Source organism: Primulina eburnea, chromosome 13 (genome assembly GCF_022965805.1).
Source record: "Primulina eburnea isolate SZY01 chromosome 13, ASM2296580v1, whole genome shotgun sequence".
Classification (NCBI taxonomy): Eukaryota; Viridiplantae; Streptophyta; class Magnoliopsida; order Lamiales; family Gesneriaceae; genus Primulina; species Primulina eburnea.
Genome location: NC_133113.1, coordinates 30479533 through 30498511, shown reverse-complemented (window position 1 = coordinate 30498511; position 18979 = coordinate 30479533). Strand labels below are relative to the sequence as shown.

The 18979-nt window shown below is 36.2% G+C and overlaps 2 protein-coding genes and 1 pseudogene across 3 annotated transcripts; 2 read left to right on the top strand and 1 right to left on the bottom strand.

Moving 5' to 3' along the window:
* The first annotated feature begins 1910 nt into the window (after positions 1-1910).
* On the top strand, positions 1911-7454 carry LOC140809911 (uncharacterized). 2 transcript variants are annotated; one of them, XM_073167692.1, is made up of 5 exons: positions 1911-2054; positions 2528-2704; positions 4295-5509; positions 7134-7214; positions 7258-7454. In XM_073167692.1, exons 1-4 carry the CDS (start codon positions 2040-2042, stop codon positions 7173-7175), a joined length of 1449 nt encoding a protein of 482 aa, XP_073023793.1. In that variant the 5' UTR covers positions 1911-2039; the 3' UTR covers positions 7176-7214; positions 7258-7454. The 2 variants fall into 2 exon arrangements, with proteins under 2 accessions (XP_073023793.1, XP_073023792.1); XM_073167691.1 differs by having other exon boundaries at positions 7134-7454.
* Positions 7455-8945: 1491 nt separating this feature from the next.
* Positions 8946-10999, top strand: LOC140810858 (uncharacterized). The gene is made up of 3 exons (XM_073168758.1): positions 8946-9170; positions 9497-9563; positions 9804-10999. Exons 1-3 carry the CDS (start codon positions 9093-9095, stop codon positions 10754-10756), a joined length of 1098 nt encoding a protein of 365 aa, XP_073024859.1. The 5' UTR covers positions 8946-9092; the 3' UTR covers positions 10757-10999.
* Positions 10598-14101, bottom strand: LOC140810860 (formin-like protein 8; annotated as a pseudogene).
* Positions 14102-18979: the final 4878 nt, after the last annotated feature.

The following is an 18979-nucleotide window of genomic DNA, read 5'->3' as shown; positions in this document are numbered from 1 at the left end:
CGAACATGAACATATTTTATTCTTTAATATATTCTCAATAAAAGTTAATTATAAAACCACAAATTAAATCGAATATGCTCTATACTTTTTGAATATATGAAATCCATAATTAATATTTTGGGAACTTAAAAATCTATTAAAAAGGAATAAATTCAACAAATTATAAGAAAGAAAACAATAAACTATTCAAATTAATTGTAGGAGATTGTATTACATTTAAAGAACAATTTCCATCTCTCTTTTTTTATTTTTGAAACAATAGTCTGGTCATCTTTTCTTTTATTTTCAACTTTTTGGCAAAAGATGCTTTTTAACCAGGTTAAGCGTTTCCTTCATGTCGAAGATACATATAATTAATTGACTAAAAAGTTCATGAAAATCGTGTGCCAAAAAAAAAAATCTATGGACTCAATTATATATGATTCATCGTTTGTTGGTTTACAAAAAATAATTAATGATATAACTGAAATCTTTTAAATCGTACAATACTACAAACATAAGGTATTGATCGTTTATTTAGCATAGACATTTGTTACATTCAAATAATCATTCCTCTCGATAATTTTCTACATTGTGACTATGAGAATCGTACAGTTGGTATTGACTTTAATATAAATTATAAAATTGATCATTTGTTGTTTTACCAAAAATCATAAATTTGTTCTTTTAACTCTTAAAATTTTCATTTCTCCTCTATCAATTCATTCTTCCACACCGTTGATTGGGCCCATGGCCATACATCACATAATAACAACTTTTATAATTATGTCACATGTTGATTTTTTAGGTGGGACTCTTGTGCAATTTTCTCCAAAATAATGATTAAGAAGTCTTAACTAAATAAGAGTACAAAAGAATTGAAGAAAAGTTCGAAAGGAAAATGTATTGTTATTATAACTTTGAGTCTATTTTACAAATGAGACCAATGAGTCTATTTATATTATTCATCTTACTTTCTAAAATATTATATATTTATTGTAAATAAAAAGATTTTATGATGTTCTACTATATTGTTTTTTCGTAAATAACTATATGATTTTAGAGTGTTTCAAGTTGCTACATCATTCTAGATTAATAAAAGCGCTAATCTATCTTGTCTAGAATATAGCTATTCGTGTTACCAATAATTGGCATTGGAGGACCTGGTAAAATAACTATGTTGTTGAGTTATCACCATCTTTCTTTGGAATTGAGACGCCGTTTAGGGCGGACTTGATGCCATTGCTTCTCTGACCTCACAACAGGCATCTAAAATTAGACAATTTTCGCTTCGATATCATTACGAGTTGTAGTGGGAAAAACCAAGGGATCATGGAGTGAATACATATAATTTATTCATCAATTTTTCCTCTCGTACTGTGCATGTTAAAAGTTTGTTGCCTTGCACTCTACCTTCTAGTGTTGACAAGAGCGATTAGTTAATCCAATAGCTAAGATATCCACGAGCAGAATAAATGAAGGCAATCCTTGAATTGATCGACATAAGAAATTGCTTTGAGAAAAATTATTCGACTATAGCTGGTGAAAGTTCAATCATTCTATTCATATATATAATAACAATAATAATAATAAAAATATACTTTAGCATTACACAAAATTAAAAGTATATGTTGTCCCATGGTTCAATTTAAATTTTAGATATATTATAGGATAATTTGAATACAAAACCTTAAAGAATACATTTTCTTTTTCGTTATATAATTCAAATAAATTATTGTTTATTTATAATTATTATTATTTCATTCACTAAATAAACTGCTAAATTTCAAAATCTAACATAGAATGATAGAAACATTCTCCCACGTTTAATTCAAAAGTACCGAGAAAATATATTTTAGGCCAACGTAACTAACTGCATGATGACGTCGCATGAATCACTTACCAGGTCACAGGGGCATTTACGTAGTTTCACGTCAACAGAAGTTTGAGTTCAGTTCACAACAGACAGCTTCGTCGAGGAAACAAAAAACAAAAACGAAAAACTCGTTCGTCCGAAAACCTCAAATTAACAGTCATCGGTTCTTCGAGGAACTTAATGAATGGACGCCGACGAGGTAAATTTCGCCACCCCATTTGACGGTATTCGGCAGAAGGGACATCCATGGAGACGGCGGCGCTACCGTCTTTATTATTCGACTGCTTGTTTTCTGGACCGTTTGTTTGCTTATTTACACTATCGATATTCCTGCATTTGAGTGTTTTATCTATTTCGTTTCGATCTTCTTCTGTTTTGTGATTCTACGGTCTTACTCTTTGTTCATTCGAAGTATTTGTACTTTTTTTGTTTTTTTAAAAAAATCGTCTTTTTAGTTTTGTTGTGTGTTTTAGAGTAGGCGTTTGTTGGTTTCCGATCTACGTGCGTTTGATTGTGTGCTTTTTCCAGTAAATTCAGTAATATTTTCCTAATTGTTTGAATGAGTGTCAAATTTAATTTTTTTTAAGCTTTGAAAATATTCTACTCGGATTCTTGGTGTTTTCTTGATTATTTCAGTGGGGGGTTTAACTCTTTTTCTCTATTTGATTGCAGAAATTGAAGGCGTTGAAGAAGGCCTACGCAGATATAATTTTGAACATATCTAAGGAGGCGGCGGGGAGGGTTACAGCGTCCGAGGGGAAGGCAGTGAGGTATCAACATGAGTTGAAGGTGGCAAAGGAGGAGGGCTTACGGTTGTTGACGCGTCTCAAGCAAATGATGGATTCTAAGGTGAATGATAGGATTTGAAGTTTGAATGTTCTGTATGTACCATGTTTTTATGGGTCTCTTGAATAGGTACTTGCATAAAACAATGATGATTGTGTTCTGTTTAAATTTTTTAAAGTTTAGTCTTTTTCCTTTTTTTCGAATATAATGTTGGTGGAACAAATTAATGAATGGGTATCGCTGTATCAATTTGCTTTGTCAGATTTTTGTTCGATCTTTGAAATAGTTCAATAAAGACAAATGGATTTTGCTTGGAGCAAGTAGCAAGTTGTAAGGATGTTAATGCTTCTTTCTTGACTCTTGTGCAGCAACTACTTTTAGTGCCTTAGATGGAAATGGATTGATGGATTCACTTGGTTTTTTGAAAACAGGATCACATTGTCCAAAATATCTTATTTTCTTTGTTGGTATCTAAACCTACCTGGTTTGGAACCCTATGTTGGTTGATACAACAAAGATTTAACGCATATGTGTTAAAGTTGGAATTTATCTATTTTATGGTTGTATAATGCCATAAGCATTAGTTTGACAGAGTTAATTCTTCCATCGCATGTAATAGAAACAGATTTGATATGGTCCCCTTTCCTGTTAGTCTGTCATTTTAATTATCAGTCATGTAGCGCATGAAATTTTTTTAGTTTAGTCATTTCTTCCATTGAATAGTTGCTGAATAAGGCCCAAATAACTTCACTTGTGCTGCTATAATTTCTGTATGATGGTTCTTGATATCAGTTTGGCTTTGATTCATAAATTCACAAAAATGAAACAAGGGAAGCATGCATTAAACCATTCAATATACTCCCACAGTGCTATAAGTTTAAGATACCATTGTTAGAAGTAGAGGAGGTATGGAAATATAAATGCGCTGCCACTGCATGCAGAAGTCTCTGTCAGCAATATTTTTACATCCAATAATGATAAAATTTAAGTGGATGGGATTGGTTTGTGTGTTTGACAAAGATTGTCAGGTTAGTGCCAGTTCATTGTATTCAATTAACCATGGCAAGATTGATCCTAGCCAGCCTACTGTTATGAATTTCACTTATTGGCTTCAGATGACGTTCCATAATTTTTGGAAGAGGAGTTATCTTAGCCTCTAGATGTTCAAAAGGTGAAGTTTTTGTGGCCAATGCTGGAAGCTTAAGCTGACAGTGATTTTGTCATGGGTACCCAGGTTGTTGATGATAACAATTAATTGCTGCCAAAATCAAGCTCCTGAATCTTAAATATAGAGGGTATTACCCTATTGTTCATGGTGAAAATCAGTTGTATTTTAATTGAAACTTGATTTGTGGGTTGAGTTCTTTGAGGGGTAATTTTTTTGTTGTATTCTAAAGACACGTGTGCTTTTCAAGTGTAAATTATAAACTAATTTGATCTTTGGGAAACATTTATCTTTAAAATTTGCAATTTCCGGAGAAAAGGACAAAAATTGACAACCAGCGAATAGTTACTGGACAAAAACTGAGTTTTGAATGTGTCGCCTGAGAAAAACAAATGTGACCACTCTCTGTGTTCCAAGCATACACCTACCTCTACAATCCCTGCATCTTGTCTCACTTGTTTAACTGATTTATTTGGTCAACTGTACAGGTCAATAAAGCGGAAGCAGCATCAGTGAATCAGCAGAAGAAGATTGAGGAACTTGAAGCTCAACTTGATGAAGCTGAGGATATTGTAAGAGATCTCAGAGAAGAGTTGAGTGTATTGCGTGATGAGCTGGAAAAGGTAAAAGACGATAATAAACGTTTCATGAATGAAATCGATGCCTCTTTTTCACGACGAATACCCGTTGAGAATTCTATCTATTCATATCAATCCAGTATATCCCTTCCTCCAAAATCACTTGATGAATCTGCTATAGCTTTGGATGCGACAATACCTTATCTGTGCAAGACAAAGGCATGTTCCAAGTGCCATAATGGAACAACTTGCTTGTGTAATTTATATATTGGGAATACGGACTTGCCTTCTATGATATTGAGAGGTGCCGAGTCGGGACTATACCGAAAGGGATGCTCACAAAGAATCCATGCATGTGAGAGGAGTTCTTTGGATAGGAATATGTGTCTCTTAGGGGAAATCGATAAAGTGAAGGGTAAAACTCAGAATGAACTCGAAAACAAACTATTGGGAGGCGTTAAATGTATGAGGTTCAGTCCTTCCCTTCAGAAAAGGAAGAGAACCTATAGAAAAAGAAAAATTATAACTCCCTTGAGTGGGAAGAAATCTGATATTTTAGTCAAACTTGAACATTTACATGAACTTGCTGCAAGAAACGATCCTCGTCCCGTCAAAATTAATCATTCTGATGAGGAACATTTAAGGCTAGTTTCGCGGCTGCCACCAGATAAAGATGAACAACAAACTTCTCTAGGGTGTTCAGAATCTTCTGAGAAGGATGAGGCAAAAACAGACAAGGATAATGAACTGATTGAGGGAATGTTGCCATGCAAGGAAACTAGAGTTGAAGAGAGTTTACAGTCTCTGGATCGTAAGATGGAAGTCGAAAAGGTTTATTTTGCATCAAACAGTGTGTCTGACACTACAACAGGGCTTCTTAGCCAACCTAAGAGGGAAAGAGTTATTAAAATTACGTTTGAAAGGAAGCGAAAGAGAAAAGATTTCAATGGATCTGGCAAGAATGTATCTGTTCAAACTGAAGAGAGAATCAGCAATGAGCAAAATGGCCATCAGGATCTAGAGCTGCCAGAGTCTGGTTTGGTGTTGGAGTCGCTAAGAGATAGTATGTCAAGCTTGGTGCTGGAGTCAAAGGATAACAGGCAAATGGCACAAGTTGCTCGTCAGGTATGTTGATGAAAAAATACTTGGCTTTTTATGTTTGTTTGTGCTTGGCCTTGATGGATCTACATGCGTATGCCAAAATTGTTGAAAATCAATATCTGGATACTATTCATGTACATATTTATATGTTTGAATCAGTTCCATACAATTTCCTGGATTTCTCAGTTTTATGCTAGGTGAATACCCTTTTTTCATAGGTATTTAGAACTCTATGCTCTATCAAGATGCAGCTAAATAACACTTCTGGAATGGCTTTGGTAGCAAGTAATTATGGTATTTGGACACTTTTCAAGTATAAAATTCAAAATCTTTTCAATCTTTTATTGTGAGTAAAGCTACACTTGATATGGCGAACTTTTTGAAGTGGTTTGATAAGGATCCCGTTTCTTCTTGTCTACGTATGTATGGTGGCATCTTGGCCCCAAACTTCGAAAGAGTCGTGACACCATTTATAACACTGCAAAGGTACTTAGAAACTTGCTTAAGTTTCTTAGTGGTAGAATAGCTTATCATGCTGCAAATACGCAAGTAAAATCTCGTGTATTTACTTTTGATGCAGCATTTTCTTTGCTGTTTTCTTTAAATGAGGCAGCAATCAAGTCTACCTTAGGAATTAAATGTGCTGCTCCTGTCTCCTGGCTGCATCATTCCTTCCATTTTCATTCCATTTCCCGCTGTGTGTGTATCATTATTTGACCTGTCGCTTTCCCTTGCAATTCCGATTTCGTTTTAACTTTACGCTATAAATATGATAATTAGATTTAGATTTCACAAATTGAATTCGTAAAAAATTGTTTTTAACATATGCGCAAAAGATACTTTTTACTCTCACTTTTGTTGATGTAGATATAATCCACATTTTGTTTGACCAAAGACGGTTTTTGTCATGGTCTGATTTTTCTTGATATGTAATTTTCTTTACTATCTGGATGCTTGGCTGTAGAGCTAACTTGTAAAGCTTTTTCTTGAAATCATCATATGAAATTTAGCATGCTGTGGATCGTGCTCTTTGTTTCTTCATCGTGAATCCTAGATATTTCCACATCTTATATAAATAATCCTTAAATTTCGTTAATCTCTTCTCAACTTGTGATATTTATTTATCATAGAATCTGACAAACTGGACTTCAGTGCATATACACATTTGGTGCCTTAGTCAAACCATTTTTTACTTGTACAACTCAAATATGTTGGATGCCCAGGTATTAAGATAATTTGTTCATGATCACAAATGAACACTTGCGAATCCACTTCTAATGTATTGAATTTATTATAAAACCATGCTAGCTGAAACATTGACTTGGATGCCCACTAATAACGATATGCTCATCCTTAATGCAATAAAAATACAAATATCCCGGTAGAATCTAAACTTTCAGGTTAGTAATAATACCAAGTCTCAAATTCAGCATCTATATTTCCTGCCAGATTCTTGTTGAATTGTTCAGAATGAATGCTTCTTGTAATGATATATGCTTTAGCAAACAGTCTGTCCGCAACTTCTGTTCTATCAGAGTGTGTAATTCATCTTCTGCATCAACATCCTGCTATACTTTCCGGGATTTCTTTCATTTTCGATTTTCTTGATTTAGGAATCTATTTATCTTTTTTTTTCCCATATTTGCAGCTTATAGCTTTATCAGAGACGAAGTGGTGGGATCGAGGTTGATGGTTTTTTGAAACGAACCAAGAATGCTTGAAGTGAAATGCATGTCTATTCTAACTGTCTGTCCTGCTGCATTATGGAGACCATGGAGACCATGGCCAAAACTGTAATTTTGTTCATCGTCTTGTGGTAGATTATTACCGGTAAACTTACTGATTTACGAGGACATGTGATCGAAATCATTCAGAGCAGTGTATTTGCTTTCAGTTAAACTGAGTTGTGGGAGTTCCTTGTGTTATATGTAGATGCGGCCAGATATTATAGTTCAAAAGTTTTCTCCCATGCTTGGTGTTGGTTTTACTTAAAAGAATAATACCCTAGAGAAATCACCTATATAAAATTATGTTAGATAACAACAAGTAGACAAGAAACACAATTGTGTCACATCCATGTTCACTACATCCGAAAACTACAGCAGAGGAAAGGTAGACAGACCCTTTCTAAGTGACCACACATAGAAGTAGCCGCTCTAGCTAAAACATGAACCGTCTGATTCGTTGATCTATTTTCCAAAACAAAACTACAGTTTGAAAAACTCTGAGCTAGACTTTTACAGTTTCAATTATCGATCCAAAGCTAGTAGAGTCAAAATTATGATCACGGAGAACTAAAACAACCACTTTGATGATCCAAAGTTAGTAGAGTCAAAATTATGATCATGGAGAACTAAAACCACCACTTTGACATCGATTTCAGATATCACATGCTCGACTTGCAATGATATTAGCCAGCTAAAGGCTTCTCGAATTCCCAACGCTTCAGAATACATCCATAACCTGCATGCGAGAGATAAGAAAAAAATTGCCGCATCAACGTTACATATCATCATTCCTCCCGGAGGCTTATTCCATCGAGTGTGTGTGATATTTATTTACTATAATTTTATAACATATATATTTTGTCGCATCATAGGATTGTGTTTTATTTCATATTCTACAACAATAGATAAATTTAGATTCTACATTTTTGACTTTGCTATAGCTTTTTCTTACAAACAAATAAAAAATGACTTTTTGCTTCTGAATCCAAAAATTAAATCGCTTTTATTTTTTTAATGCACGCCACATAATTTTCTTTAGTTTTAGGACACAATAATGTCGATAATGTAAAGCATTACAAAAATTTGCAAAATTAATATATGGTTCCACTTTATGAGTCAAATATTAATAATTGTAATGTTTATAACATACTATCTTATCATTTAGTGATTATGAAGATTATAATAACACGGGTATTATGATGATGATACCTTTTTTTTTATTAGTTCATCAATTTAACAAAAAAAAAAAATCGTAGTATTGTAATTTCATTTATTTTATAACTCAGTATTCAGCCAACATTCTCATACTTAGTTTATCTGGATCACGAAAACTTTTATGAGACCATGTCACATGATCAATTTTATGATATGAATATTCGATTCTATCTGATTCATAAAAAATATTAATTTTTATGTCAAAACATATTATTTTTCATTATATGTAAGAATCAGATTGATACATCTCAAAGATATAGATACGTGACACCGTGCCATAGATAGTGTATACACTTGTTATTCAACTTTTCATTTGAAATTATTATTGATAAATAAAACCAACCCATTTATTTTTAGAGGTTACCCTCCAACTCTTGGCTTTTGAGTTTTTAGACTATACGTCGTTCGCCTAGAGGTAAGAGTTGGCTGGGCCAAACGAAATTAAGGTGAAAATGAAGGGCAAAATAGTCAAAATATTCTATATATACGACAGGACTCCATCATTTGGAGCTCACGTGCTGTTTTTGTTTCCCAAATCGACAATAGACGAATAGAAGCCAAAGAGGTGCCTGTTATCCACATTCTCTCTCTATATCTGCCGTTTTCTGTTTCCACCCAAATCTCCGATCAATTTAGGGTTTTCCGGTCGACGAGTTAACTCAGACATGAATTCTGATTCGATCCGCAACGCTTCTATTCCGCTGGCCTCCTCAAACCCCGGATGTTTCGCTAAGAAAAAAAGGGTATGCTTCTTAGTTCTTGAATTGGAATATCGAATTAGAGATTTCCTTGAATGGGTTTGGTTGGTAGCGTTTTTATTTTTTTATATATTTTCTTGTCTTTCTAATAAAACGGTTTTTTCTTGAAAAAACATCTCTGTGATTTGTCAAGGTTATGGTTTTCTGTGCGATTATTCGATTGTTTGTTTTTTATTCAATTTTTTCTGGAGAAATTTTATTTTTTCTGCACAGTTTGCTTCGATTTTCAAAAAAATCTGGTCAAATTATTTGTCGTGTAGGGTGCTTTTTTTTCCCCGAAAAAATTATTGACTTTTGCCTTTGTTATATAGGCAAATCGATCAGCGAAGTTGAAGCAGTACAAGCTTGATGCTCGTCGGGAGCAGTGGCTTTCTCAAGGTTTGAGATATATATAGTATTTTATAATTATTCATCTGTGTTTATGAAGTTATGTTGATATTATTTTTTCCGTTTGTATTCAACGTTTCCACTGTAATGCATATTCTTTTTGAGCTCTAACGTTATTTACTTTAGGTTCTTAATAATTTTCATCTTTTTTTCTGTGTGCTCCGAAGTTTAATAACCTGTTGTTTAAAATTTATCCTGTAATATTTGGTCGTTGGGTTTTAATTATTTCAGTAAAAAACAAGGATGCATGTAAGAATGAAGTGAACGGTGGGTTGGGTACACGTCAAGGGCCTCCAGTGCATTTGGAGAAGGAAAGGGGCCAGTTGAAAGAGAACCTGGAGATAAAGATGAGGGATATCAATGAGAATTATGGAGATGGATCGAGCATGAATCAGTTTAGTGACTCTAAATTCTCATCGTCAAACAGCCCCACCAGTTACAACAGTGGTATGTTGGGAAGTAATCATCCTGGGATCAATTTTACTGAAAGTAGCAGCATCAGCAGCAGTCGAAGCAGTAGCATTAGTAGCAACGGATGCTTCTGGGGAATTATGAGTGAGGAAGAAGACGAGGACAGTGGTGATGATGGCTGCTTGGACGATTGGGAAGCTGTGGCTGATGCATTGGCCGCCACTAATAAGATGCAAGAGCATAGCCCTAACTCAGCATTGGTTCCTCCACCTTTGAATAAGCATGGAAATACTGCACAATCCATCTCTAATTCGGAAATAGCAAGCCAAGAGATTGATGTTTTAAATGCAAACCTAGAGAGGAGAGACACAGGACATACACCTCAAATGAATTGTCGGGCTTGGAGGGCAGACGATGTTTCTCGCCCTCGATGTCTCCCGCATTTGTCAAAGCAGTATAGTTTCCCCTTGAAATCGGAGCGACAGTTTGGCTGCGGAAGATCTGTTTGGGATTGTAAGAATGTTCAGCAGGTTCCAACATCATGCCCAATATGCTGCGAGGATTTAGACTGCACAGACTCGAATTTCCTCCCATGTCAGTGTGGTTTCCGGCTTTGCCTGTTTTGTCACAAGAAGATTCTGGAGGAAGATGGGCGTTGTCCCGGTTGCAGGAAGCACTATGACCATAACCATGTTAAAGGAGAGGCAACATTTGATGGAGGAAGTTTGACTTATCAGTTGGCTCGATCTTGTAGCATGATAACAAGATCTTAGGAAGAGTCTCTTTTCCTTGAACTTATGGGTGTCTCCTTTTCCAGCATGTCTTGCATGTGTTTTACTGTTCAGATTGATTTTTAGAGCCTTTGATATTCGTATAGAAAAATTTCTGAAGCACATGCACAATTGTAGTTCTCTATTGGTTTTGGTGCTGATGAAAAAATGTTATCATGTGAATAGATAAGGTGTTATAAAAATTTATTACATAAATTTTCTTGCAATATGATAATTTGTTTATCATTGCAACAACTTACGCTCTTCTTGATGATAACATTGTTCTGAACCATTTGAAAGCTTTATCTCCTTGAATCACTTCATCAACTTCCGAAATTTAACAGCGTATTTATCATATTTTTTTAGTTTAACTAGTGGCAAAGATTGAGTTGAGTGGGATTTTCATATAAAACACTTGGTGATATTAATGTAATTTGCTTATATGATGCCTTGGAGCAATTAGTCGACATATGAATGCTTGATCCTTGTGTATGGTGCTCAACTGTGGCCGATTGTTTTAATTGGAACTGCAAAAAATCACTATATCTGGTGAAAGTTACATGATTTCATGTGTAATATTGGAGCTACGGTAGTTTTATCCCACTGATTAAGAATCAATCTGGTATCTTTGGCTGAAAACATCTTAAAATACACTTGTCCTCATCAGCTATATTGCTCATCTTGCCTTCCAGCTTGGATATATTGCATTTTTCTGAGTTAGAACGCTACTAGTTTATTCCTATTACTATTATTCTTGATTTTAATAAGTCTTTTGGAATGCCTCAAGAATTACTATGATGAATTGATTCAGTTGATTTATTCATGGTCGGTATTCAGTATCAACCGGCATAGTATTCTTCAATATCTGCTTACAATATAATCTGCTGAAAATCTCTGATGTAAGTTCCACATCAGGCTAAAAAAGAATCGTCTTGAGTCACTTGAAATTTTACTGAGCTTTTGTTCCAAGAAATATGATTGCATGTTGTGAAATTTAACTGGAGACCTTGGCTTTGGAGGTAGTGGAAGTGGTGAACCAGGACCTGCCACCTTTTTCTTCGGTAAGTTCTTTGCAATTTCTGCACAAACTTGATCAACCATATTTAAGAAATCCTTGACAATAACAAATAATTGAAGTGGACTCATGGCTTTATTCTTTAAACCTCCTTCTTGATAATACACTGTTGTTTTCTTCACAAGCTCAATTACTCTTCTTTCTTCCTTTCTCACCAAATTAAGTTCCTCTTCACTTTCCTCTAAAAACTTTTTCATTTCCCTTAAATATTCATCTTGTTCAACCTCGCCGCATGTCAAAATCTGCTTAATCTCATCAACCTTGTATTTCAGAGTTGAAAATGTGTTCATGAAGCTGTCATAGTCTATGGTGGCTGCTTTCTTCACGTTACTAAACTCAAAACCTAAACACCCGAATGCTTGTAATCCTAGCATTATACACTCTGTATCATTTTCCTCTGAATTCTTGATATTTGAATTTTTATCTTTATCTTGTCTGTGTTCTGTTGTGCTAATGCCACCAGGTTTATTGTCTCTATTGATCACATGGCATTTACCTTCTGATAGGATGACTTGTTCAACAACAAAGTGAAGTAGAGTGGTTTTACCATTTGTACTTTTCAAATCGGAGAGTCTACAAAGGGAGTTAAGGCTGAAACCTTGAGCATCTCCTCTTGCTGTTCCAGCATTCATTCTATTGCCAACCTTGAGAATAGCTTCAAGGAGTTCAAAGAAAATTCCACCAGTTCTTAGTTCCTGACTTCCCAACTCAAGTGTATGCAGACATTCCTTGAGATGCAATATTTCTTGGTCATAGGTAAATCTGAAAAGCATTGCGCTAAAGCGAATGAATGCTGATGGAACAACTGACAAGATTTGGTAGAGGAAAAACTCCGCATCAGCTAGCTTAGTTCGGTTGTCACTGAATTCAAGTATTTTGGTTATCTCTTCGTGAGTTGGGCTAATCTTGTTAAGTTTTTCAAGGGTATCAACATCAAGTCATCGGCCCTCCAATAAAGCTTCGAGAATTTCTTTCTGAGAAACTGCTAGAGACTTGAGGACGATTGCTGTATTTTGGGAATTTCGTGGGTCGAGGATGAACATTTGAGCAGACTGACCTAAGTTAGAATTGCCCTGACATGTTGATTTGCTACTTCTGTTGGTTGATTTTTTACTGGCTGTTTTGTAACTGAACAGGGATTCCATCAGTGCATCATCAAACCTGATAGAATGGCACAGAAAGAATGGAAATTCAACAAACTTCGATCTGTGACAAACAAGAATGAGAAAACAAAACATAAAGGTGTGAATCTTGATGCTCTTACCTAAAAGATCCGTCATTGATCTCATTCCATACCATTGAATGATCTGTATTAGCAGTAACCTTGTCCCAGTGCAATGGCTTCAGTTTTGTTTTAAATTCTTCATCTGCTTTCCCTTTATCAATGGTTTGAATTTCTTCATCTGCTTTCCCTTTATCCATGGCAGGATCTTCCGTACTCATACTGTTGATTTCTATTCCTCTCGAGGGAATGAGTGGGTTATATGGTGAAATTAGACCCTGTGTCTTGGCTGGTAATGCATGTTTTGATTTTGGTGGAATCGGAGGTGATTCTGGGTTGAATTTTCTTCTAGGGGGTGCTGGCGGAGGCGAAGGTGTAGGCGGCAGTGATGGTCGATGTGGTAGAATTTGCTCGGATTAAATTGACATCTGAGTCAAAGGAGTAGCTGGTGGTGATGGAGTAGATCGCCATGTTTTAGATATGGGGAATGGAGGATGTTGGTGTTGAGAAACTGGCTTCAATGCAGACAAATCAGAGATTTCATTTAGAGGATATGTGGTTGGTGGCACTGGTTTCTTCGCCGCAGAGTTATACGCTCCCTTGGAACAGCAGCCTGAAAAATACCCGGCACAGAAACCTGCATCAGATTTGCGTTTCCCAAGGCTCTTGGCGATTACAAATCTATGTACAAGGTAGACTAAGATCCCGGCTACAAGAAAGACTAATCGTAGCTGTGATTGCAACAACCTGAATCATTGATTTGCTCTGTGCAGCCATTTGATTTAAGTTTGTTTCTTTGGATTTTCATGCACGTTTTCTGAAGTTGGGGTTAAGAGGAAGATAAGTAATTATCAGGAAGTAGAAATTTACAAACTCGTTATGTAAAAAAAAACAAGTGCATGAAACATGTGTGGAACAATGAAATGATAACAGTGAAATGTATGTACGGTATGATTTGAAGTGGTTTCGTCGTTGTGATTGATGCAACCAAAGTTGAGGTACGCAATCTGTAATGGAACGCAGGCTGCTGGGTTTAGTCGACCCCTTACCCTTTCAATTGCCGACACGTGTCATCATTTATTATCTTTTTTTATTTTTATTTCTCGGCTATTTTCCCAAACCATGGTTTAGGCTATTTGCCCTCCTTATTTATTGTTTATTTCCAACACGGTTTAGGCTATTAGATCTGGACTTCCACTCAAAATTTTGGGGCTCCCACCATTTTGTTAAAACTATTCACGGTCCTTCTCCTCCGTCCTCGCCACCACACTGGCGAACGCCCTTGCCTCGTCGTCGCACAAAGTTTAACAGGTTCTTGTTTACCTCGCCAACAAACTATCGTATAATCGCACAAACACACTACCGTAAAATTAATTCTTGATTTGGGGAAAAAAGTGTGTTCTTTCTGTTTTTGTGTGAAAAATCGATTCATGATTTGGGGATTTGTACTGCAACGTATTCCAGTTCACTGGAGATTATTGTGTATGTTGTTTCTGAATATTGGTGGGGTTGAGCAATTGATTAGCGAGAAGGGCCTTCGTCACTATTAGATTATTGCATATTTGAGATCTTGTGTTTAGCGATTGAGATGTTGTTAATAGATTCCAGTTAATTTTTTTTTTGTCATCATTGCCAGGGGAAGATTTACCTCTATTGGGCCTAAATGAAAAACACAATAAAACAATGAATTTCACATCTGATATGTGGATAGAAGATTGGTCCTATATATACCTAGACTATGTCATTCATCACAATTCATAGCATTATATACGTGATAATGGTATGTGCGGCACTATTGTTGTATTGCGTATAATTAGAGTTTTGGCCAAACCAAAGCAACATGGTCAAAAAAATTGTATGGCTGCTGTTATTGAACTAGGATGTTTCACACTCTTTTTTCTTGACAATGCAGCTTAAAGAGTATATTGATGACACTGAGGATTTGATCAACATAAAGCTGGTAAGAATCGGTATTTTGTGTGATGCTGTACTCGGCCTTCTTGTTGTATTTTCGGCAGAAGAAAGTATTTCCTCTGTAGACTATAAGTTGTGATCTCTCAAATTCATTAATTTTGAAATTGGTTAGCAATTGCTATTAAATTCTTGAGTTCCTTGTACACGAGTCTTTGTTGGTAACAAGTTATGATCAATACTATTATTGTGTTTTTATGTAACGAGGATTCTTGATTTGTCAGCAGATGAAGAATTGTGGTACTAAAATATTTAAGTTGACCGTAGCTCACGGATTTCATGTGAGTTTCATACATATTCATGACGAATTGAGAGATGTATAGTCTTAAGGAATGCATTGTCTTGTCATGTGGAATACAATGTTGTTTCTATCTTTATAAGCTAGTCGTGATTCAAGATCTCAAGTGCACTGGAAAAAAACCTTTGAATTCTATTACATGGTTTGATTTGGTTTTCATTGTTGTTTGATTCGAAGAGTGGTTTTCCGAAGTTTTGTTAGCCATTTATATATTGTATTTTCTGGTAAAACAATCCAAATAATTAGGGATGTAAATGAACCGAACTGTTCGCGAGTTTTTCGGATCTCGGCTCGTTAAAAAGCTCGTTCGGGCTCGTTCGTTAAGCTTATCGAGCCGAGCCCGAGCCTTATTTTGGGCTCGACAATTTTGTTGAGCCGAGCTTGAGATTAATGATGTTCGGCTCGTTAGCTCGTGAACATGTTCGATAATAGGTTCGTGAGCTCAAAATTGAGCTCGGCTCGTTATGCTGGCTCGTGAGCTCGAGCTCGAGCTCGAGCTCGGCTCGTTTAAGTGGTTCACGGGAGTTGCTGGTATAAAAAAAGGGGATATCAGCGACGGTTTTTACTAAACCGTCGCTATATAGTGACGGTTTTAATTAAAACCGTCGCATAATAAATTAAGCAACGGTTTCTTAAAACCCGTCGCTATTATAGCGACGGTTTACATAAATCGTCGCTATAATAGCGACTGTTATGAATAAACCGTCGCCGATTAATATCAGCGACGGTTTGATAAAACCGTTTATTCAAACCGTCGCTAATAGCAACGGTTTTGGGGTTTAGGCTTTAGGGTTTAGGGTTTTAGCAAACTGTCTATAAATTGTCGCGTTTAGAGTCGTTTGTAACATTTGCACTTAGTCATCTTGAGTGTTTATTAAATGGATATATCTGTTGTCCTTACAATCGAAAAAAATGTCAGAACAAACCATATTTAGACGAAATTACAAACCATTTGTGTTTTCTAATAAAAAGTACAAAATTGTGGATGTCAATCGAAAAAAAAGTCTTGGATACTCAAACCATTTGTGTTTCCTACGCAAGCCTCGCAAGTTGTGTATTTGACTTATCCAACAACGAAGAGAGCAGAATCAGATTGGATGCATGTGAGTACTCTACGTAGGCGAGCTTATGTCACTGATGTTGAGCCAAATACTGAACATAATCAAATTGATGCGAACGATGCATTTCAAAACAACGAAAGTGGACCTCATGACATCTCAACTCAATTTCTTTTATCGTCTCAAAATCTAGTCGATGTTAATGTTATGTACGACAACGAAATTGATTTGAACTGAAAGTGAAATAGAAGATGTACAATATTCGAGCGACGATGTTCGTGACATTTATTGAATTGTACTTTGGAAAAAATATATATTTCATTAATTATAAATGTTAATGTTTTACAATTATTGAATTTATTTTAGCGAGCACGACATGGCAGAGATCCAACGTCATGGGAGCTATACGTTCACACACATCGACATGCAGATGGATCTTTCGTTGACACGCGATTCGCCTGTTCCACGTAAGTTTATTAAATTTCGTTATCCTCATCAACGTTACATTAAAAAAATTCAATTTGATTCATTTTAAATCAACATCACAGGAGGAGATGTAGCGCTACATGGCTGATTCATTTTGTATGAAACACTTGTATTATTATTTGCATATTAATAATATGATTACATTTCTCAAATTTTGTTAATTTTTTTTCGATTATACAGCACAATATATTTTTATTTCAGATTTAAATAATTATAACATTTTAAAAAAAAAACATTTAGCGGCGGTTTTTTGTTCAAACCGTCGCGACATTAGCGACGGGTTTTATAAAACCCGTACCGTCGCTATAATAGCGACGGTCTAAAATAACCGTCGCTTTTTGCGACGATGTCTGTAACTAGTGCTATTTGCGACAGTTGTAGAAAAACGTCGCCGATCAGATTGGCGACGGTTATGCATAACCATCGCTGTTGACGACGGTTTAAGAAAAACGTCGCCGATCCAGATCGGCGACGTTTGTGTCAATACCCGTCGCTATTAGCGACGCTTTTAATCAAAACCCGTCGCTATTAGCGAACCCGAGCCAGGCTCATTAAACAAGATAAACGAGCCATTAACGAGCCGAGCTCGAGCCGAGCCCGAGCTTCATAAATTCCAAACGAGCCGAGCCCGAGCTTCAAACCCGAGGCTCGTAACGAGCTCGAGCTGAGCCCGAGACGAGAAAATAATGAAACGAGCCGAGCCCGAGCCAGCTACTGCTCGGCTCGGCTCGGCTCATTTACATCCCTTTATCCAATGACTACCGAAGAAAGCCAATCTAGAAGCCTGCCAACCTCTTGGATTTTGTTGTGTAGAATTAACTAAATTCTTACTGTGCTTCTTCATGGTTTTGTTGTGCTTTCATCAATGTAGGTTTGAGTCAAACTTTTGATAAACTGAAATCATTTTACTAGAACATTTTTCATCTTTCATACCTTCACATGAGCAATTAAATTCCTTCGATTGAAGTTCATTAGTTTTGGGAAAACAACGTTGATCACCCTTTCTCACACTAAATCCCTTGGCATGCGCGTATTGACAATACAACAAATATGCCTCTTCAACACTATTCACAATTGAACCCACTGCTAGTTTGTTCTCCAAAATATCGACAACAGAGATTTCAGTTGGTACCTCAACGTTTTCTGCCGTTGGAAACTCAGGAACTCCACATTGCTGTTGTGAAATGTGATCCAGTTCTATTCCTTCAATATATTCTCCCCCCAACTCTTCAATTGGGTTGTCATCTTCCATTGTCAAGTAGAAAACCTACAGCAACCAACACAGATTCAATATAAAAATAATCGGGAATGATTAAATCATAACACAAGTCCTTGAATCATATATATGAAAGCTTCACTTGATTAAATCATTCACTTGATTAAAGCATAAGACAAATTCCCAAATCAAGAATCGATTTTTCACACAAACAGAAAGCACCCACTTTTTTCCAATATTCAAGAATCGATTTTACAGTAGTGTGTTAGCGAGGTAGACACGAACCTATTAAAATTTGTGCGATGAGGAGGAAAGGGCTTCGCCGGTGTGGTCGCGAGGACGGAGGAGAAGGATAGCGGTTGCGACGACGGAGATGCTCGCTGTTGTGGTGACGGAGATGTTGGATTGACAATGCTCGCTTCAAAATAGTATTTTCCTGTATACCATCAAATGGGGAAAGAAAGAAAAGAAAATTAGATGAGGAACACACATCCTTTGAATGAACACATCATCGGCATTATGAATGAGACTCCATACAGTAGGTTTTCAAGCAATATATTACATAATATACCTTCTGAAAGTTTTGGGCAGCTTCTGCAGTTGCATTTGAACAAGTAGACTTCTCCGAGGACTCAAGGGTTCGTGTCGCCGGTGTGATGGCCGCAACGGTTACCTTCCCCGGTGGGTGGTGGGTGAAGATTGCTACCGTGAAAAGTTTTAAGAAAATTGGTGGGAGCCCCAAAATTTTGAACGAAGGGCAAGATCTAAAAGCTAAACCATGGTTTGGGAAAATAGCCTAGAAATAAAAATAAAAAAAGATAATAAATGATGACACGTGTCGGCAATTGAAAGGGTAAGGACAGTGCCCTTAACCCCAGGGTCGACTAAACCGGCTGATGA

Coding starts and splice junctions, on each gene's coding strand:
- LOC140809911 (XM_073167692.1), top strand. Junction 2,705..4,294: donor AGCAAATGATGGATTCTAAG/GTGAATGATAGG, acceptor TCAACTGTACAG/GTCAATAAAGCGGAAGCAGC. Junction 5,510..7,133: donor TGGCACAAGTTGCTCGTCAG/GTATGTTGATGA, acceptor CCATATTTGCAG/CTTATAGCTTTATCAGAGAC.
- LOC140810858 (XM_073168758.1), top strand. CDS start 9,093: ATGAATTCTGATTCGATCCGCAACGCTTCTATTCCGCTGGCCTCCTCA. Junction 9,171..9,496: donor GTTTCGCTAAGAAAAAAAGG/GTATGCTTCTTA, acceptor TTTGTTATATAG/GCAAATCGATCAGCGAAGTT. Junction 9,564..9,803: donor GGAGCAGTGGCTTTCTCAAG/GTTTGAGATATA, acceptor TAATTATTTCAG/TAAAAAACAAGGATGCATGT.